This window comes from Stomoxys calcitrans, chromosome 1, assembly GCF_963082655.1.
Source record: "Stomoxys calcitrans chromosome 1, idStoCalc2.1, whole genome shotgun sequence".
NCBI classification, from domain to species: Eukaryota; Metazoa; Arthropoda; class Insecta; order Diptera; family Muscidae; genus Stomoxys; species Stomoxys calcitrans.
Window position 1 is genome coordinate 250,050,680 of NC_081552.1, and position 22,625 is coordinate 250,073,304.

At 38.6% G+C, this 22,625-nt stretch overlaps 1 protein-coding gene across 5 annotated transcripts in view; it reads right to left on the minus strand.

The window, feature by feature from the left end:
- Positions 1-1,012: 1,012 nt before the first annotated feature.
- LOC106092715 (transient receptor potential cation channel subfamily A member 1) overlaps positions 1,013-22,625 on the minus strand; it is a 144,437-nt gene continuing 122,824 nt past the window's right edge. For 3 of the 5 annotated variants that reach the window (XM_059363599.1, XM_059363590.1, XM_059363597.1), the window contains 7 exons: positions 10,617-10,837; positions 10,162-10,522; positions 9,850-9,966; positions 9,620-9,782; positions 6,502-6,614; positions 6,268-6,427; positions 1,013-1,796 (listed from right to left, as the gene is read on the minus strand). In XM_059363599.1, the coding sequence (XP_059219582.1) occupies positions 1,498-1,796; positions 6,268-6,427; positions 6,502-6,614; positions 9,620-9,782; positions 9,850-9,966; positions 10,162-10,522; positions 10,617-10,837 (1,434 nt within the window). In that variant the 3' untranslated portion in view covers positions 1,013-1,497. Of the gene's footprint in view, positions 1,797-6,267; positions 6,428-6,501; positions 6,615-9,619; positions 9,783-9,849; positions 9,967-10,161; positions 10,523-10,616; positions 10,838-15,683; positions 15,792-22,625 lie in introns of all 5 variants that reach the window. The other 2 variants (XM_059363604.1, XM_059363598.1) reach the window with 1 other exon arrangement.

The following is a 22,625-nucleotide window of genomic DNA, read 5'->3' on the forward strand; positions in this document are numbered from 1 at the left end:
AGCAAAAAGATAAAACGTACCATTGAAATTAATACAATAAAACAAAAATGATGCCGACAATGATGTCAAGCCTTGCCACTAAAATTTCTTTTTGCCATTTTCCTCACTATAAACAGAATACTCCTTTTTCACCTATTTTCCTCCAGTGTTTCGCCGACGTTTTTTTTTGTATGGAGTTTGACAGCATTCTTTCTAGAGCCATCTAGACATTAATAGTTGTATTACAGAAAAAAGTTTCTCGAAATTTGGCAGGAAGGAGTTTCTCTTGAGTCTCGACATTACTGGTGAATTTCGTGGAAATCGGTTCAGATTTAGATATAGCTCTCATATATATATCGCCCGATTTTCACTCCTAGAACCACTACAAGCGCATTTATTCACAAATCCTCCCAAAATTTTGTACAACGCTTTCCTTGACGACATCCACAATGTCTATGAAGTTTGCTCGAAATCGGTTCAGATTTAGACATAGCTCCCACATGTATATATAGGGTAGGTGTAGGGTATTATAAAGTCGGCACAGACCGACTTTTGCCTTTCCTTATTGGTTTTTATATAAAAGATACGAAGAACCACTCAAGCATCCGATCAAAAACAATCAAATTTTCACACTTGGCCATAGCTTATCCTGTGATCTTATTATCATCCTGCTGAGGACGATCATGCTAGAAGCTGGCTCGAAAAGTTGAAGTATTGGGTTGCCCAAAAAGTAATTGCGGGTTTTTTAAAAGAAAGTAAATGCATTTTTAATAAAACTTAGAATGAACTTTAATCAAATATACATTTTTTACACTTTTTTTCTAAAGCAAGCTAAAAGTAACAGCTGATAACTGACAGAAGAAAGAATGCAATTACAGAGTCACAAGCTGTGAAAAAATTTGTCAATGCCGACTATATGAAAATCCGCAATTACTTTTTGGGCAACCCAATATTTACCATTTTTGACTACACATTCACATGGCCGGTAAGTGCCAATTAAGTACAGAAGTATCGTGGGGAATAAAACAGCTCGTTGAGTTGTCCGTCCAGCATAACATTTTTATGTGCACAAAAATTTATTTACAATTCTTACTAAAATACATATATAAAATATCCATTAAAAATATGCTATGCAAAGACATGTCTCAGCCATAAATGTATACTTGGACCGGGCTGTGAAGCCGTGGGGGAGCAAATCGCTTAAAATCGTCTTACACCGATGGTTGACTCAAGTCAGGGGAAACCATTCCAATGTACTTTCACATTTAGTTATAATGTTTGCAGTGTTAAATTCTGTTAAACACAAATTCTTACAATTTATATATATCTAAGCTCTTAATTTTTTGTTTTTTGTTTGTTTCTTTTCTTCTATGTTTTTCTTTAGTTCCTTGAGAGGTACTTGGAAAGAGATTTAAAAATGTTTATTTCAATCACACCATTTCTCATATTTAAGCTATAGCCTACATAGTACTACTAACACTTTACAAGTTCGTTGAGTGCCGCCTTCCTTCGCAACTCCTATATGCCTTTGTTGAAACTTAGTGCTGCCCTTAGCTTATTGCGAATACGCGGCGAGGTCCAACGCGAACCATTGGCGCTACTGCTGTGATTATTGGTGCTGCGTAGATCATTCGGTGATACGCCTTCATCGACGTCATCGGCTTCGGTTTTGATTTCCATTTTTTGGACAATTAAACGCAGTAGCTGATGTTGTTGATCAAGAACGCGACTTATATCGCGCAGTTTACGTCGTTGTTTTTCCAATTCGTTGTTGATATAGTCGTCATTGTTTTCGAATTGTAGGACATCCATGGAACCTGCGCAATGAATGGGGAAAACGAAAGGGTATAAAGTAGTAATTAAAACAAATAAAAGCATGCTAAGTTCGGCCTGGCCGAATCTTATATACCCTCCACCATGGAGCGCATTTGTCGAGTTCTTTTCCCGGCATCTCTTCTTAGGCAAAAAATGATATAAGAAAAGATTTGCTCTGCTATTAGAGCGATATTAAGATATGATCCGGTTTATACCACAATTAAATTATATGTTGGAGACCTGTGTAAAATGTCAGCCAATTCGAATAAGAATTGCGCCCTTTGGGAGCTCAAGAAGTCAAATAGAAAGATCGATTTACATGGGAGCTGTATCAGGTTATAGACCGATTCAGACCATAATAAACACATATGTTGATGGTCATGAGAGAATCCGTCGTACAAAATTTCAGGCAAATCGGATAATAATTACGTTCTCTCTAGAGAACGCAATTATTATATTATTAGCCTCTAGGCTCAAGAAGTCAAGACCCAAGATCGGTTTATATGGCAGCTATATCAGGTTATGAACCGATTTGAACCATACTTGGCACAGTTGTTGGATATCATAACAAAACACGTCGTGCAGAATTTCATTCCAATCGGATATGAATTGCGTTCTCTAGAGGCTCAAGAAGTCAAGACCCAAGATCGGTTTATATGACAGCTATATCAGGTTATAAACCGATTTGAACCATACTTGGCACAGTTGTTGGATATCATAACAAAACACGTCGTGCAAAATTTCATTCCAATCGGATAAGAATTGCGCCCTCTAGAGGCTCAAGAAGTCAAGACCCAAGATCGGTTTATATGGCAGCTATATCGGGTTATGGACCGATTTGAACCATACTAGGCACAGTTGTTGGATATCATAACAAAACACGTCGTGCAAAATTTCATTCCAATCGGATAAGAATTGCGCCCTCTAGAGGCTCAAGAAGTCAAGATCCAAGATCGGTTTTTATGGCAGCTATATAAAAACATGGACCGATATGGCCCATTTACAATGCCAACCGACCTACACTAATAAGAAGTATTTGTGCAAAATTTCAAGTGCCTAGCTCTACTTATGTAAAAGTTAGTGCGCTTTCGACTGACAGACGGACGGATGGGGGAGGGACGCCTTAAGGCCCATTTCCCTCTAGGAGACATACGGACGGACATGGCTAGATCGACTTAGAATGTCTTAAAATGTCATGACGTTTAATAGGATATATACTTTATGGGATCTTAGACGAATATGCCGAGGTGTTACAAACGAATTGACAAAAAATTTGTATACTCGTACCCCCATCCTATGATGGAGGTTACACTCATACAAAAAAGTCTGCTGAAAAAAGCAAACACTATCTGCTGATTGTTAGTAGTTAATTTTGCAGCTACTACAGCAGTAGTTCTGCAATTACAACAGAAGTTCTGCTATTACAGCAGTAGTTCTGCTATTACAGCAGTAGTTCTGCTATTACAGCTGTAGTTCTGCAATTTCAGAACAGCAGTCTAACTGTCTGTAAACAACTGGAGTCTGTTGTTTGCTGAAAATTACTGCTGCTTAATTTATGATGGGTTTGTTAGAAGAAATAAACTGAAAGAGAAGATTTTTGGAAAGAATATAAATAAAAACATATAAAAGGTTATTAAGTTCGTCCGGGTCGAACTTTGGATACCCACCACCTCGGGTATATATGTAAATCTCATTTCGTCAAAATCCGGTGAAAATTGGGTAACTTAAGCAACCAAATTCGGCACGCACATTGAGTGGTCTAATATATATGTCAATATTTAATTTTGTAGAACAAAATATTGATCTTTTTGATATATAAACCGATCTGAACCATATTAAGGTGGGAAATCGTGAGGCTCAGAAAAATTCACTGTTTCATATTTCAGGGAAATCGGGTAATGAATAAAGTTTATATGGGCTTCAGACCCTTTATTGGCAGGTCGGTCTATATGGCAGCTATATCTAAATATAGTCCGATCTGAACTATATTTAGGTCGGATATCAGGAGGCTAAAAATAACCCACTGTTTCAATTTTTAGCAAAATCGGTTAAAAAATAAAGGTTTTATGGGCTTCGGACCCTTTATCGGCAGATCGGTCTATATAACAGCTGTATCTAACTATGGTCCGATATAAACCATATTTGGGTCGGATGTTGGGTGGCTTAAAACTGCTCACTATTCCAAATGTCAGCGACATCGGATAAAAAATAAAGCTTTTATGGGTTTCAGACCCTTTATCGGGAGATCGGTCTATATGACAGTTTTATCTAAATATAGTCCGATCTGAACCATATTTACGTCAGCTGTCGGGAGGCTTAAAATAAACCACAGTTGCAAATTTCAGAAAAATCGGATGAAAAATAAAGTTTTTATGGGCATTAGACCCTTTATCGGAAAATCGGTATATGTAGCAGCTATATCCAATTGGCTATGTCCGATTTTTCGGGAGATCGGTCTATATCGGGAGATCGGTCTACGAACGGAATGACTAAATGAATATATTTCCCCTATCCTACGGTGGTGGGTATAGAAAGGTTGCGGTCGCACAACCACTCTGCACCCGAAAGGCAAACGTTTTGTTGTTATTTATTGCATACGTTATTCTATTTGTAACTCTTCGAAATATTCGTCTAAGACCCTATTAGATATATATATTCTTGATCGTCATGACATTTCAAGACGATAAAGCCATGTCCGTCCGTCTGTCTTTGGAGAGCACACTAGCTTTCGAAGGAGTAAAGCTAGATGCTGGAAATTTTGGACAAATACTTCTTTTAGTGTAGGTCGTTTGGGATTGTGAATGGGCCATATCGGTCCATGTTTTAATGTAACTGCCATATAAATCGGTCTTGGATCTTGACTTCTTGACCCTCCAGAGGGCGCAATTCTCATCCGATTGGAATGAAATTTCTCATGACGTGTTTTGTTAAAATATCCAACAACTGTGTCAAGTATGGTTCAAATCGGTCGATAACCTGATATAGCTGCCATATAAACCGATCTTGGGTTTTGACTTCTTGAGCCTCTAGAGGGCGCAATTCTTATCTGATTGGAATGAAATTTGGCATGACGTTTTTTGTTATGACTTCCAACAACTGTGTTAAGTATCGTGGAAATCGGTATAAAGCCTGATACGTCTGTCATATTAACCGATCTGGGGTCTTGACTTCTTGAGCTTCTAGAGGGTGCAATTCCTATCCGATTTGAATGAAATTTGGCACAACGTGTTTTGTTATGACTTCCAACAATTGTGTTAAGTATGGTTTAAGTCGGTCTATAATCTGATATAGCCGTCGTATAAACCGATCTTGGATCTTGACTTCTTGAGCTTCTAGAGGGTGCAATTCCTATCCGATTTGGCTGAAATTTCGCACAACGTGTTTTGTTATGACTTCCAACAACTGTGTTAAGTATCGTGGAAATCGGTATAAAGCCTGATACGGCTGTCATATAAACCGATCTGGGGTCTTGACTTCTTGAGCTTCTAGAGAGCGCAATTCCTATCCGATTTGGCTGAAATTTCGCACAAAGTGTTTTGTTATGACTTCCAACAATTGTGCTAAGTATGGTTCAAATCGGTCTATAACCTGATACAGCTGTCGTATAAACCGATCTTGGATCTTGACTTCTTGAGCCTCTAGAGGGCGTAATTATTATATGATTTGGATGAAATTTTGTACAGCGGCTTCTTCCATAACTTTCAACATACGTTTCAAATAGGGTCTGAATCGGTCTATAGTCTAATACAGCCGATCTCTCTATTTTACTTCATGAGCCTTTAGGGGCATAGTTATTGTGTTGCCCAAAAAGTAATTGCGGATTTTTCATATAGTCGGCGTTGACAAATTTTTTCACAGCTTGTGACTCTGTAATTGCATTCTTTCTTCTGTCAGTTATCAGCTGTTACTTTTAGCTTGCTTTAGAAAAAAAGTGTAAAAAAGTATATTTGATTAAAGTTCATTCTAAGTTTTATCAAAAATGCATTTACTTTCTTTTAAAAAATCCGTAATTACTTTTTGGGCATCCCAATATTATCCGATTTGGCTGAAATTTTACACAATAACTTCTACTAAGGTCTCTAACATTCAATTCAATTATGGTACGAATCAAACCATAACTTGATATAGCTTCAATAGCATTGCAATTCTTATCGTTTGTTTGCCTAAAAAGAGATGCCGGGTAAAGAATTCAAAAAATGCGAACCATGGTGGAAGGTAAATAAGATTCGGCCCGGCCGAACTTGGCACGCTTTCACTTGTGTCTTCTAACATCCCCCTTCATAATTAAGCAGCAGTCGTTTTCAGCAAACAACAGACTTTTCAGCAGTTAGCCTGCTACTCTGAAATTGCAGTACTACTGCTGTAATAGCAGAACTACTGTTACAATGGCAGCAAAACATAACTTCTAATATTCAGCAGACGGAGTTTGCCATTTTCAGCTAACTTTTTTCTATGAGTGTATAAGATACTTACTATCTTCACTGAATGGATTTGAAAACCATTTTCTCAAAATGAAATCGAAGAAACCCAATTTGCATTTGGTTTCATTTGGATATTCGATCAATTCCATTTTATCAATTTTCTGCAGCCACATTTTGGGCAGTTTCCTCTCTAATTCGGTATGCAAAACCACCTGTAAAAGGCAAACGAAAAAAGAGAAAATGTATAAATAAGCAAACTTTGTTAAAAAAAAACGCTCGTACAAACCTGCATGGCCAGTCTCTTTAATTGGGCATTGCGGCGCACAGATTCGATGTCGCCAACAGCCAAACCGATGAGTAAATTCATGAGCAGTATAGGCATTAGGATCATAAAAACACCTTAAAAAAAAGGCGGAATTTAAATATAATTAGCAACAATTGAAAATTGATGAAATAATTTGCTAAAATATAGAGGCATTGAGAGGAATGTCACATAATGATCCTGGCAATTCATGGTTCATTTTCTATTGGGTTGCCCAAAAAGTAATTGCGGATTTTTCATATAGTCGGCGTTGACAAATTTTTTCACAGCTTGTGACTCTGTAATTGCATTCTTTCTTCTGTCAGTTATCAGCTGTTACTTTTAGCTTGCTTTAGAAAAAAAGTGTAAAAAAAGTATATTTGATTAAAGTTCATTCTAAGTTTTATTAAAAATGCATTTACTTTCTTTTAAAAAAAATCCGCAATTACTTTTTGGGCAACCCATATAATAATATAGCTATAGCATTGGGAAAATTCCAACATCGTCATGCTGTTTGTAACCACTCGCAGTATTGATCTTAGACCTTTTAAGTCAGATTGATATTATATATTTAGTTGAGCCGACCAACCATGTGCGTCTCTCTGTCAAAATTGCGCTAATATTGGAACAAGTAAACCTAGCAGCTCGAAATTTTGCACAAATTTCACTTGTTGCTGCGGGTCAGTAGGGAGAGTAATCTGGCCAAATGGGTCCATGTTTCGATATATCTTTCTTTGATTTTCTCAACCCGGATCTCCGCCTGCAGGACCGTATTATGGTCAGTCAGTCTAAAACAGATCTCAGTCTCTGGATTCTCAATGTAAACCCCCAGGCCCACTCTGTCCTCTAGCTTTGATCCATCCGTGTCACATGATCTTCCAGATGGCAATACTAGGGTTCCGTCATTCGAAGACTGTGCCGATGGCAGCGGTGCCCCGCACTCGACTTCAAGGTTCATCTCAGTTATCCGATCGAAAACCTCTTCCCTTCCTTCCAGGTTTCCTATCGTCGCCTTGATTATACCGCCATGGTATGAGCTGCTCCCATCCTCAATTCATTCTCCCACCGCCTTAAGTCTCATAGTCGCTGTGGCTGCCTCACATTTAATCTGTATGTCAATGGGTCGGATATCTAGAATAGTCTCCAGTGCCAAGTGGGCGAAGTCCTTATCGCTGCGCCTATGCCAAGACAACATGTTCTCTGAACCTGTTGTATGGTCCTTATGTTGCACTTTTTCTCCATAGCAGTCCACCAAACTACTGAGGCGTAAGTAAGTATTGGTCTAATCACGCTCCTGTAGAGCCAGTGAACTATCCTAGGAGTCAGGCCCCATTTCGAACCTACGGCCCGTCTACAAGTTTGGTACGTGAAACATAACTTCCTGTCCCTGCAAGCTTAAATCATAATCGAATTTGAATTCACTAAAATCGTCCACATATGAATATTAACGTAGTTAATTTGTGTACCTTTTTACCAGAACCTATGGTTGTGGGCCGAACCCATTACTTTTGCCACTGTTTTTTATATCCTTCACCATAGGATGGGGGCATACTAATTTCGTCATTCTGTTTGTAACACCTCGAAATATGCGCCTGAGACCCCATAAAGTATTGTATATATATTCTTGATCGTCATATCATTTTAAGTCGATCTAGCCATGTCCGTCTGTCCGTCCGTCTGTCTGTCGAAAGTACGAAGGAGTAAAGCTAGCCGCTTGAAATTTTGCAAAAATACGCAATTCTCGTCCGATTTGACTGAAATTTTGCAAGTGGTGTTTTGGTATCACTTCCAACAACTACGCTTAGTATGGTTCAAATCGGTCAATGTTTTGATATAGCTGCCATATATACTGATCTTGGGTCTTGACTTCTTGAGCCTCTAGAGGGCGCAATTCTCGTCCGATTTGACTGAAATTTTGCAAGTGGTGTTTTGGTATAACTTTCAACAACTACGCTATGTATAATTCAAATCGGTTCATAATCTGGTATAGCTATCATATAAACCGATCTGGGATCTTGACTTCTTGAGCCTCTAGAGGGCGCAATTCTCGTCCGATTTGACTGAAATTTTGCAAGTGGTGTTGTGGTATTACTTCCAACAACAGCGCTAAGTATAATTCAAATCGGTTCATAATCTGGTATAGCTATCATATAAACCGATCTTGGATCTTGACTTCTTGAGCCTCTAGAAGGCGCAATTCTCGTCCGATTTGACTGAAAATTTTGCAAGTGGTGTTTTGGTATCACTTCCAACAACTACGCTAAGTATGGCTCAAATCGGTCAATGTTTTGATATAGCTGCAATATATACTGATCTTGGGTCTTGACTTTTTGAGCCTCTAGAGGGCGCAATTCTCGTCCGATTTGACTGAAATTTAGCACGTGGTGTTGTGGTATCACTTTCAACAACTACGCTATGTATAATTCAAATCGGTTCATAATCTGGTAAAGCTATCATATAAACCGATCTGGGATCTTGACTTCTTGAGCCTCTAGAGAGCGCAATTCTCGTCCGATTTGACTGAAATTTTGCACATGGTGTTTTGGTATCACTTCCAACAACAGCGCTAAGTATAATTCAAATTGGTTCATAATCTGGTATAGCTATCATATAAACCGATCTTGGATCTTGACTTCTTGAGCCTCTAGAGGGCGCAATTCTCGTCCGATTTGACTGAAATTTTGCAAGTGGTGTTTTGTTATGACTTCCAATAATTGTGCTAGGTATGGAGCAAATCAGTACATAACTTGATATAGCTGCCATATAAACCGATGTGGGATCTTGACTTCTTGAGCCTCTAGAGGGCGCAATTCTCATTCGATTTGGCAGAAATTTTGTACAACGGCTTCTCCTATGACCTTCAACATGCGTGTTCAATATGGTCTGAATCGATCAATAGCTTGATACAGCTTCCATATAAAACGATCTCCCGTTTTTGCTTCTTGAGCCCCTACAAGGCGCAATTCTTATCCGAATGAACTGGAATATTACACAATGACTTCTACAATGTTCAGCATTCATTTAAGGTCCGAATCGGACTATAACTTATTCTTGTTTAAGACAACCATACCAATTTTAAGTACTCATTTCATTGCCCACTTACTTAATATTAAGAATGAGGTGACAGGAACTTTTAATTGATCACGATAGTAGGTATTGACATAAGTTCCCACAAAATCCAATTCACCCAACATCATGGAGAATGTTCTCAGCAAGGACATGGGTATATTGGAAAAGCTCAAATGATTCGGTTGAGGATCCACTATCTGTAAAAAGTAACAACAGAAGCAATTTTCTTTATTTAAAAAAAAAAGAAAAATATCAATGACCCACCTTAGACAGCAGTATGTAAAAGGCCAAACCAAAAGCAATGATTAGTATTGAAAATACTAAGAGTACCTTGATTAGGGTTTGAAGGATCTCTAGAAACATGACCACATAGATTCCAACCTAAAAGAAAAAGAAGAAAACAAGTCAATAAGTGGTAGACAATTACAAATGAAAATAAGTATCTCTCAAAAACTAATGGGAATTCAAAAATTTGTCACAGGATTTAAAAACTCTTAGCCTGTTATCACATTAAGCTCCAAAGGCTTCTTCTAATATTTAATGGGTTAATAAAACTGTAATTTTCTTTCTTCTTACCTGATCAAACCTCTGCAGAAACAACAACAAACGAAACCACGATAGAAACACCGATATTGAGGCTGCCGAATAATGAACATTTGTAATGCCACCATCCGATTTGAATGCTGGCAAAATCATGATCAATGTTGATATGTATAGAATCCATGATATTAAGTTGACAATTTCCAAAATATAATGCAAACGTTGCTGATATATTTGAACGAATTCTCGCAGTGCACTTAGGGTTATGTAAATGACGACAATGAAAGCACAGACCACAATGGCTGTCGATTGTTGGATACTCTCATAGCAATCACGATGCCAACTATCATTGGAAGGATGTTCATTGAAATACCTAACACAGTCAAGATTGTTTTTCCTGGCAAGAACAATAGGAGGAAGACAAAAAAAAACAAATTCATAAAATGCGTTGTTTTTGAAGAGTTTTTTTTTGAAACCTTCACCTTACTTACCTGTAACTGCTATAATTGAAACTTTCACTGAGCAGCCTTGTTTGTATCTTTACTCCATTCATCATCAGCGATGAATATATAGTTACGAATAATAAAAATATGGAATAAATTAGCAAATTAGCCAAATGAAAATATTTGCCATAGGAATTCCATTTCATTTGTAGATATTTTTGACTTAGAGGATGGGCCAGCAGTTCAACTCTTCCATGATTAACCATGGTCTAGAAAAGCGAGGAAAATGTTTGAGCAAAATGTAAAAAAAGGGAAATGAAAATATTAGTAAATTCTCAACTATGTTGTATTTAAAATCAGGCAATAATTCTATAAAGATTATCTGAGCTATTCTAATATAAAATATTTCTAAGCAATTTTCGGAAAATATTTCTTATACTCCACATAGAAGGCTTAAAAATTTCAAAATGTTTACAAAATGCCCTATAGAGTTTTCCTTAGGATATTGTATACCGCTTTGACCTCTCAAGTCTATTGAACAAAGTCCTTGTGTCTGTCCATCAGTTTGTGAAAATAGTGCTCACTTTCAACTGAGAAAGGCTAGTCCCTCGAAATTTTGCAAAGATTTTTTGTGATGTTGAAATTGAAAATGCACAAGTGAAACGGCGTTAAGTTCGGCCGGGCTGAACTTTGGATACCCACCGCCTCGGATATATATGTAAACCACCTTTCGTCAAAATCCTATGAAAAATGCATACCTTATGCCCCATAGCAGTTATATCGAATTCTGTTCCGATTTGGGCCAAATACTAATAAGTACAAGTCAATGTTCAATTGTGTGTAACAAACCATTGATATTTTCAGTAGGCATATCTAAAACTAAACCGATCTGAACTAAAGACGACACGGATGTCGAAAAGCCCAACATAAGTCACAGTGTGCCAAATTTCAGTAAAATCGGGCAAAGTTGTCGAAGAGCCTCACACAACTCACTGTCCCAAATTTCGGCGAAATCAGACAATAAATGCGCATTTTACTATCCCAAAACCTAAAATCGAGAGATCGGTCAATATGGCAGCTATATCCAAGTCTGGACCGATCTGGTCCAAAATGAAAAAATATGTCAAAGAGCCTAACACAACTCACTGTCCCAAATTTTGGCGACATCGGACAATAAATGCGCCTTTTATTGGCCCAAAACCTTAAATCTAGAGATCGGTCAATATGGCAGCTATATTCAAATCTGTACCGATTTAAGTCAAATTGAAGAAGAATGTCGAAGGGCCTGACACAACCAACTGTTCCAAATTTAGGCGACATCGGTCAATAAATGCGCCTTTTACTGGCCCAGAACCTTAAGTCTACAGATCGGTCTATATGGCAGCTATATACAAATCTGGACTGATCTGAGCCAAATTGAAGAATAATGTCGAAGGGCCTGACACAACTAACTGCTTCAAACTTCGACGACATCGGCCCATATATGAGCCTTTTACTGGCCCAAAACCTTAAATCTAGAGATCGGTCTATATGACAGCTTTATCCAAATCTGGACTGATCTGAACCAAATTGAAGAAGAATGTCGAAGGGCCTGACACAACTCACTGTCCCAAATTTCGGCTACATCTGGCAATAAATACGCCTTTCATGGGCCCAAAACCTTAAGTCTACAGATCGGTCTATATGGCAGCTATATTCAAATTGAAGAATAATGTCAAAGGGCCCAACACAACTCACTGTCCCAAATTTTGGCGACATCAGTCAATAAATGCGCCTTTTACTGGCTCAAAACCTTTAATCTAGAGATCGTTCTATATGGCAGCTATATCCTAATCTGAACCGATTTGGTATGTCAAGAAATATGTCAAGGATTTTAACTTAACTCACTGTCCCAAATTTCGGCCACATCGGAGAATAAATGCGTCTTTTATGCGCCCAAACCCTTAAATCGAGAGATTGGTCTATATGGCAGCTATATCCAAACCGATCTGTGCTGTATTGCAGAAGTATGTCGAGGGGCTTAACTTAACTTACTGTCTCAAATTTCAGCAAAATCGGACAATAAAAGTGGCTTTTATGGGCCTTAGACCCTATATCGGTGGATCGGTCTATATGACAGCTATATCCAAATCTGAACCGATCGGTGCCATATTGCAGAAGTATATCGAGGGGCTTAACTCAACTCACTGTCCCAAATTTCGGTGACATTGGACAATAAAAGCGCCTTTAATGAGCCCAAAACCTTAAATCGAGAGATCGGTCTATATGGCAGATATATCCAAATCTGAACCGATCTGAGCCAAATTGAGGAAGGACGTCGAAGGGCCCAACACAACTCACAGTCCGAAATTTCGGCGTCATTGGACAATAAATGCGCTTTTTATGGGCGCAGGACCTTAAATCGACAGATCGGATAATAAATGTGGCTTTTATGGGCCTAAGACTCTCAAGCGGCGGATCGGTCTATATGGTAGCTATATCCAAATCTGAACCGATCTAGCCCAAATTGAAAAGGGATATTAACTGGTCTATCACAACTCACTATCCCAAATTTCAGCAAAATCGGATAATAAATGTGGCTTTTATGAGCCTAAGACCCTAAATCGGCGTATCGGTCTATAGGGGGGCTATATCAAGACATAGTCCCATATAGCCCATCTTCGAACTTAGCTTGCCTATGGACAAAGAAAGGATCTGTGCAAAATTTCAGCTCAATATCTCTATTTTTAAAGACTGTAGCGTGATTTCAACGGACAGACGGACAGACATGTCTAGATGGTCTTAGATTTTTACGCTGATCAAGAATATATATATACGTTATAGGATCAGAAATGGATATTTCGATGTATTGCAAACGGAATGACAAAATTAATATACCCCTATCCTTCGGTGGTGGGTATAAAAATGGGTTAAATGGTCCATGCAAATCTATTTTATACTCGCCACCATAGAATAAGGGGTAAGCGGTCCCTCCCCTTTACCACAAACCCCACCCGATTGATGCAGTATAGGACTCATATGCAAGGTATTTGGGAATAGAATACGAAACTTGTATCATCACTTGGGCATAAGGCATAAATACACCTCTCAAACATGGCAGTCTATGTCCATTGGGAGTTTTTTGGGTGGATCGAGACAAAATGGGGCTCAAATGAAAGGTTTTTTTTGGAGTAGAATGTGAATCTGATACCAAAATTTGTTACCAAGTTTCGGAAAGGCCCTCCCTTTTGGGGGTAATATGTGACTCTATTGGTAATTATTTGATATATATTGGGTTGCCCAAAAAGTAATTGCGGATTTTTCATATAGTCGGCGTTGACAAATTTTTTCACAGCTTGTGACTCTGTAATTGCATTCTTTCTTCTGTCAGTTATCAGCTGTTACTTTTAGCTTGCTTTAGAAAAAAAGTGTAAAAAAAGTATATTTGATTAAAGTTCATTCTAAGTTTTATTAAAAATGCATTTACTTTCTTTAAAAAAATCCGCAATTCCTTTTTGGCAAACCCAATATTTTGCCCCTGAGGAAAGTTCTTGGGAAAATTTTGCATTTTTTGTTGATAATTATTTGGCAGTATGGTACTCTACTGTCGACTACTTATGATCTAATTCTAAAAATATGTAGGCCGACTGGGATTATACTGGGTAATCAAATTAAAGTCTGTTGAACTAGTGTATGGACCTGATACCCAAATTTGGGAAAAGTGAGGACTGTCCCCCATGCAAATGCAAATTTTGAACATTCCACTAAGGAACAGGGGCAAACTTCTCACATATCAAGGAGTGCAGTCCGATTAAATTTTAAGCTCAATGATAAGGGGCCTCCTTTTTATAGCCGAGTCCGAACGGCGGCGACACATCTATGGAGAGAAGTTTTTACATGGCAAAGTACCTCAAAAATTTTGCCAGCATTAGGAGAAGATAACCACCGCTGAAATTTTTTCTGATGTTCCAGCCAGGATTTGAACACAGGTGTTCAGCGTTATAGGCGGACATGCTAACCTCTGCGCTACGGTGGCTTCCTCAGATCAACAGATACAAAGTTGTGTACTTATTTTCAATTTTGTAACCATTTGAACCTATGTGACGCGTTGCGATTTCCATATTTCTAGGGTTGCCCAAAAAGTAATTGCGGATTTTTTAAATGAAAGTAAATGCATTTTTAATAAAACTTAGAATGAACTTTAATCAAATATACTTTTTTTACACTTTTTTTCTAAAGCAAGCTAAAAGTAACAGCTGATAACTGACAGAAGAAAGAATGCAATTACAGAGTCACAAGCTGTGAAAAAATTTGTCAATGCCGACTTTTTGAAAAATCCGCAATTACTTTTTGGGCAACCCAATAGTACCTGACATTCTGCGAAATCACGTCAACCTGCGCACTTTTGAGCCATACACAAACTTCTGCTTAACTCAAGAGCCTAGGGATATCAAGAGGTCTACATGATTAGTTTTAGAGACCTTTTATAAGAGACTCGTATAAGACTTACTCTTCTAACGATGAAGAATTTTTTGCATTTTCAGTTAGAAACTAAAAAATGTATTTTTTTATCAAAACATAAATTTCACATGTGTTTAAGACCATTACAAAAACATTTCACCATTGACATACAAGTATAAAATAAATATCAAAAACATTTTAAAAATATATTTAAATCAAAACCAAGAAAAAAAAACAAGTCATCATACAATAATAAAAAATTGATAAGAAAAATATATGAACTTCAAAGTAACATCTAAAGAAAAGGACAATGGACTCCTGATTGATTAAACACAAAGGACATGAATACGCAAAAACATAGACTTTTAAGAAAAGACGCAGACACCAACAGTTATCAGTTATGAGTTGCTAAGGACACGTTAACAGAGAACAAAGGACATAGAGGTTTAGGAAGAAACTTTGGTATGAATAGAGAAAGTTGCAGCATTCCCAGAAATTATAAATGGCTTAAAGATATTTGTGAGGAGGAAGACAACATCACTAGGGTGACTGAAAGTAATTTGCATTGGTTCTTATCACAAATGTTGTGCCACATTATAACTGACGGACATAGAAATGTACATTAAGAGCGCCCGTTGTTCTTTTTCCCCACACAAGGCTTACGAATAGACTCACATTAACCACAGCTAGAGGCGGTTCTTGCCATGTTGCATCATTGTTTTGTATGCGCTTTGAATCCGTTTGGTCAGGGGATATTTGTAAGGGATAGAAGGAATATTTTATCTAAAGGAATAGTTTGTAAAGAGCAAAAAAAAAAAATACATTCTTTGTTATTTTTTCATTACCCATAAATGTTTTATGAAATTTGTTGATTTTCGTTCGATGTGTTAGTGGCTGTGTTAGTGTATGCATACTTATGTGCTTTGGTGTTTAGATTATTTGTAACATTGTGTCTTAGGTTGCCATGGGATTTTGTTTTCTTGTGGAAACTTTCTTTGGATCCATGTATATTAGAGTGTCCCAAAGAACAAAAAGTATAATTTTTTTTGAAACTCATACCCTCTATTTCTGTTCCTTTTGATCCCAATAAGCAAAATACGAAATATTATGGTGATCGCTTAAATATAACCAGTGCCGTCACTACGTCCAAAGTTAGATGTAGTGACTTGTTAGAAATCTTGTTGAGTATTTTAGGTTCTAGCATGAAATTGGTGAACTAAGTATACATTTTTATGGAATTTATTACAAACTCACAAACTGTAATCTACACCACTACTGTGACCAGTGTTGCCACTCAATAAAATAATTTCCTACCAAAATTTAGGAAAAATCGTACCAAAAGCCTACCTAAAGCCAACAACTAAAAAGGCGTTAAGTTCGTCCGGGCCGAACTTTGGATACCCACCACCTCGGGTATATATGTAAACCACCTTTCATCAAAATCCGGTGAAAATTGCATACCTTATGTCCCATAGCAGTTATATCGAATTCTGTTCCGATTTGGACCAAATACTAATAAGTGCAAGTCAATGTTCAATTGTGTATAACAAAATATTGGTCTTTTTATACCCTCCACCATAAGATGGGGGGTATACTAATTTCGTCATTCTGTTTGTAACTACTCGAAATATTCGTCTGAGACCCCATAAAGTATATATATTCTTGATCGTCGTGACATTTTATGTCGATCTAGCCATGTCCGTCCGTCTGTCCGTCCGTCCGTCAGTCCGTCTGTCTGTCGAAAGCACGCTAACTTCCGAAGGAGTAAAGCTAGCCGCTTGAAATTTTGCACAAATACTTCTTATTAGTGTAGGTCGGTTGGTATTATAAATGGGCCATATCGGTCCATGTTTTGATATAGCTGCCATATAAACCGATCTTGGATCTTGACTTCTTGAGCCTCTAGAGTGCGCAATTCTTATCCGATTGGAATGAAATTGTGCGGCGTGTTTTTTTATGATATCCAACAACTGTGTCAAGTATGGTTCAAATCGGTACATAACCTGATATAGCTGCCATATAAACCGATCTTGGGTCTTGACTTCTTGTGCCTCTAGAGGGCGCAATTCGTAACCGATTGAAATGGAATTTCGCACGACGTGTTTTGTTATGATATCCAACAACTGTACCAAGTATGGTTCAAATCGGTTCATAACCTGATATAGCTGCCATATAAACCGATCTTGGGTCTTGATTTCTTGAGCCTCTAGAGGGCGCAATTCTTATCCGATTGAAATGGAATTTCGCACGACGTGTTTTGTTATGATACCCAACAACTGTGCCAAGTATGGTTCAAATCGGTCCATAACCTGATATAGCTGCCATATAAACCGATCTTGGGTCTTGACTTCTTGAGCCTCTAGAGTACGCAATTCTTATCCGATTGGAATGAGTTTTTGGCACCAAGTATTTCGTTATGATATCCAACAACTATGCCAAGTATGGTTGAAATCGGTCCATAACCTGATATAGCTGTCATATAAACAGATCTGGGGATTTGACTTCTTGAGCTTCTAGAGGGCGCAATTCCTATCCGATTTGGCTGAAATTTTGCATGACGTATTTTATTTTCACTTTCAACAACTGTGTCAAATAAAGTTCAAATCGGTTCATAACCTGATATAGCTGCCATATAAACCGATCTGGGATCTTGACTTCTTGACCCCTAGAAGTGGCAATTATTATCCGATATGCCTGAAATTTTGTACGACGGATCCTCTCATGACCATCAACAAACGTGTTTATTATGGTCTGAATCGGTCTATAGCCCGATACAGATCCCATATAAATCGTTCATTCTATTTTACTTCGTGAGCCCCAATGGGCGCAATTCTTATACGAATTGGCTGAAATTTTACACAGGTCTCCAACATATAATTTAATTGTGGTCCGAACCGGACCATATCTTGATATCGTTTTAATAGCAGAGCAACTCTTTTCTTATATCCTTTTTGCCTAAGAAGAGATGCCGGAAAAAGAACTCGACAAATGCGATCCAGGGGGGATGGAGGGTATATAAGATTCGGCCCGGCCGAACTTAGCACGCTTTTACTTGTTAGAAATAGTTTATCTAAAAATAAACCGATCTGAACCATATACGACACGGATGTCGAGTAGCCTAACATAAGTCACTGTGGCAAATTTCAGCGAAATCGGATTATAAATGCGCCTATTATGGGGCCAAGACTTTAAATCGAGATATCGGTCAACATGGCAGCTATATTACATCTGGACCGATTTGTGCCAAGTTGCAGAAAAATGTCGAAGAGCCTAACACAACTCACTGTCCCAAATTTTGGCGACATCGGACAATAGATGCGCCTTTTATGGGTCCAAAACCTTAAATCGAGAGATCGGTCTATATGGCAGCTACATCCAAATCTGAACCGACCAGAACCAAATTGAAGAAAGATATCGAGGGGCCTAAGACAACTTACTGTCCCAAATTTCAGCAAATTCGGATAGTAAATGCGGCTTTTATGGGCCTATGACCCTAAATCGTAGGATCGGTCTGTATGGCAGCTATATCCAAATCTGTACCGATCTGTGCCATATTGCAGAAGTATGTCAAGGGACTCAACCTTACTCAACGTCCCAAATTTCGGCGACATCGGACAATAAATGTGCCTTTTATGGGTCCAAAACCTTAAATCGAGAGATCGGTCTATATGGCAGCTATATCCAAATCTGAACCGATCAAAGCCAAATTGAGGCAATATATCGAAGGACCTATGAAAACTGACTGCTTTCATGGGCCTCAAACCCTAAATTGGAGGATGGGTCTATATAGCAGCTTTATCCAAATCTGGACCGATCTGGGCAAAATTGACGAAGAATGTCGAGGGGTCTAACACAACTCACTGTCCCAAATTTCAGCAAAATCGTATAATAAATGTGGCTTTTATGGGCCCAAGACCCTAAATTGGGGGATCAGTCTATATGGCAGCTATAACCAAATCTGGACCGATCTGGTCCAAATTAACGAAGGATTTCAAGGGCTCTAACTCAACTCACTGTCCCAAATTTCAGCAAAATCGGATAATAAATGCGACTTTTATAGGCCTAAGACCCTAAATCGGCGGATCGGTCTATATGGGGGCTATATATAGTCCGATTTAGCCCATCTTCGAACTTAACCTGCTTATGGACTAGAAAAGAATCTGTGCAAAATTTCAGCGCAATATATCTATTTTTAAAGACTGTAGCGCGATTTCAACAGACAGACGGACGGACATGTCTAGATCGTCTTAGATTTTTACGCTGATCAAGAATATATATACTTTATAGGGCCGGAAATGGATATTTCGATGTGTTGCAAACGGAATGACAAACTGAATATACCCCCATCCTTCGGTGGTGGGTATAAAAATGGATGTACATTTTTTAGAGTCCACTACCTAGAGTTAGCCATTTTTACATTCTATTTGCAATGAGCAAACGTGCGGAGATCGGATAGCCCACAATAAGTCCATAAATGGGGATTTACTACCCATTTTCGCCATAACAGTTTACTGCATGGATCCCTCGACATCTAAGGATGAATCAAAACTGACGAGATTTGTTTGTAGCTAAATTATCGAAGGCATTGAACTCGCAAAAGCCACATCTCTTACCCAGATTTTACGAAATTCGGGCGAAATACCTTGACACTCGTACCAGTTATAGTTAATATCAGAACTTACGAACGTTTTCTCTAAAATTTGAAAAAGTGAAACACCTTGTTCGGCGCCTCAAGATTTATGGTTTTATTCTGCACGAATACCCAGAAACAACAAGAAGTTAAATAATTTTGAAGTATCCTAGCCGACTTTTTGTACCCACAGCCATAGCGGGTATAGTAATCTAGTCAATCCGTTTGTAACACCTCGAAATACTGATCTACGACCCCATAATGTATTTATATTCTTGATCAGCTCGATATTCTGGGTAGATCTAGCCATGTCCGTCAGTGTGTGGAAATCACCATAGCGGTCGAACGCGTAAAGCTAACCGCTTGAAATTTTGCACAGATACTTCTTATTGATATAGGTCGCCGAGAATTGAAAATGGGTCATAACGGTTCAGATTTAGATTTATCTCCCATACAAACCGATCCCATGATTTGACTTCTTGAGGCCGCAGTTGTTATCCGATTTGGCCGAAATTTTGCTTTAATTGTCTTTTTTTTATAATGTCCAACATACCACGTATGTACGATCCAAATCAGTCGATAACCTGATATAGTTCGCATATAAACCGATCTCCAGATTTGAGAGCTCCCGAAAGCCGCTATTGTAATCCGATTGTGCTAAATATTTGCGCAAAGTTTTCTGTTACGACTTCCAACAATCGTGTCAAGCATGGCCCGAATCATTTTATAATCTGATATAGCTCCCACCCGATTTGAGTTCTTGAGCACCTAGCAGTCTCTATTGTAGTCTGACTCAGCTGAGATACATATTGGATATTGTGAGAGATGGATAGGATGAGGGATGAATTGGAAATGAGGAATAGGGTGAGGGTGGCATGAGACATGAATTAAATCAGGTTTAAAGTTGAGTCTTGATTTAAGACGCGTTTGCTAAAGGGATGGATGACCGAAAGAATGGAGGGACAACCACGAATTGCTGGTGCGAGGACGGTTGGAAAGACAAGTGATAAGACCGATGGACCGAGTGAGGGACGGAGGTAATAAAGTTTTTTTTTCGAAATTTTTTAGATTGAAGGGCAGGATCAATACGGCGAGAGGTGAAAGGCAAAGGATGGATGGGGTAAGGAATGGATGGGGTGTGAAATGATTGGGGTGTGAAATGGATGGGGTGTGAAAAGGATGGTATGAGAGATGGATGGGATGAAGGAGGAATGGGTTGAGGTCTGACGCGAGGCATAGATTGAATTGAGGTTACGGATCAAGGCGCGGGTGACATGAGGGTTGGATAAGCGAAAGAACGTAGGGACAAAATGACGAATTGCTGGTGGGAGGACGAATGGAAAACCGATGGATCGAGTGAGAGATGGAGGTAATTAAGGAGTACACAACGAAATTTTTAGATGGACGGGTAGGATCGTTGGGATGAGAAATGGGAGGTTAAGGGACAGATTGCGTGAGGAATGAATCTTGCGAGAGAGATGAATGGGATGAGGGTGGCATGGGGTGGGGGATATGGTAAGGTTCGGGCTGAGGTATGGAGTGGTGGTATGGTGTGAGGAATGAGGTGAGGTTTGGGGTACGGATCATGACGCGGATGACAAGAGGGATGTGTGACTGAAAGAACGGAGGGACTGAAGTACGAATTGCTAGTGGGAAACCAATGGTAAGTCGAGAGAGAAATGGGAGGTTAAGGAACAGATCGTGTGAGGAATGAATCTTGTGAGAGATGAATGAGATGAGGGAGGCATGGGGTGGGGATATGGTAAGGTTTGGGCTGAGGTATGGAGTGGAGTTATGGGGTGAAGAATAAGGTGAGGTTTGGGGTACGGATCGTGACGCGGATGACAAGAGGGATAGATGACCGAAAGAATGGAGGGACTGAAGTACGAATTGCTAGTGGGAGGACCAATGGTAAGCCGATACATCGATTAAGAGATTGACTTAATAAAGGAAGGGTAGAATCGATGGGGTGTGAGATATGAAAGGGTAAAGAATGTATGGTGTGAGATATGGAGTGCATAACGAAACGCATAACAGATGGACGGGTAAGATCGATGGGGTGAGATATGAAAGGTTAAGGGGTGTATGGGGTGAGAGATGGAAGGTTGAGTAATGAATGTTGTGAGAGATCAATGGGATTTGAAGCAGCATCCGAAGTTTCAGCCCGGCCGAACTTAGCAAGTTTTTACTTGTTTAGAAATTAACTTGGTATTTTTAATTTGAAAAAACCTACCAAAAATTGAGGTCTGCCTGCCTACCAACCTACCAAGAGAATAAAAACCTTTCAATTTTGGTAGCAACCTACCAAAAACGGCAACACTGATTTTGACTATAATTAAATATGTAGTTCGACTCAGAATTTTTTCCTAATTCGGCTTAGCCCTATCCGCTGTCTACACATCCTTTACATACATCAAATTTTTTGTCCAAAGATTAACGTTATCACATTTGGCAAAAACTCTCCAGATTTTGATATATCTCCCACATATATAATTTGCCCGATTTACAATTATTAGAGCGTAGTTACTAAAATTTTCAACTGATTTGCACGAAATTTGTTACTCATCTGGAAGCCTCTGCAAAATTTCATGAAAATCTAATAAAGATCGGGTAATAAATAAAGCTTTTATGGGCTTCAGACCCTTTATCGGCAGATCGGTATGTATGGCAGCTATATCTAAATATAGTCCGATCTGAACCGTATTTGGATCATGGCAGCTATACTCAACTATGGTTCGATTTAGCCCGTTCAAGAACTTAACCAGCGTAAATCAAAAAGAAGTATCTGTGCCAAATTTCATTTCTCTATTTTTGAGGGCGGTAGAGTGATTACAACAGACGGATGGACAGATGGACATCGTTAAATGGTCTTGGAATTTTACAACGATCCGAAATATATATACTTTGTGGGGTCGGAAATTGATATTTCGATGTGTTGCAAACGGAATGACTAAATTAATACACTCCCTATCTTAGGGTGGTAGGTA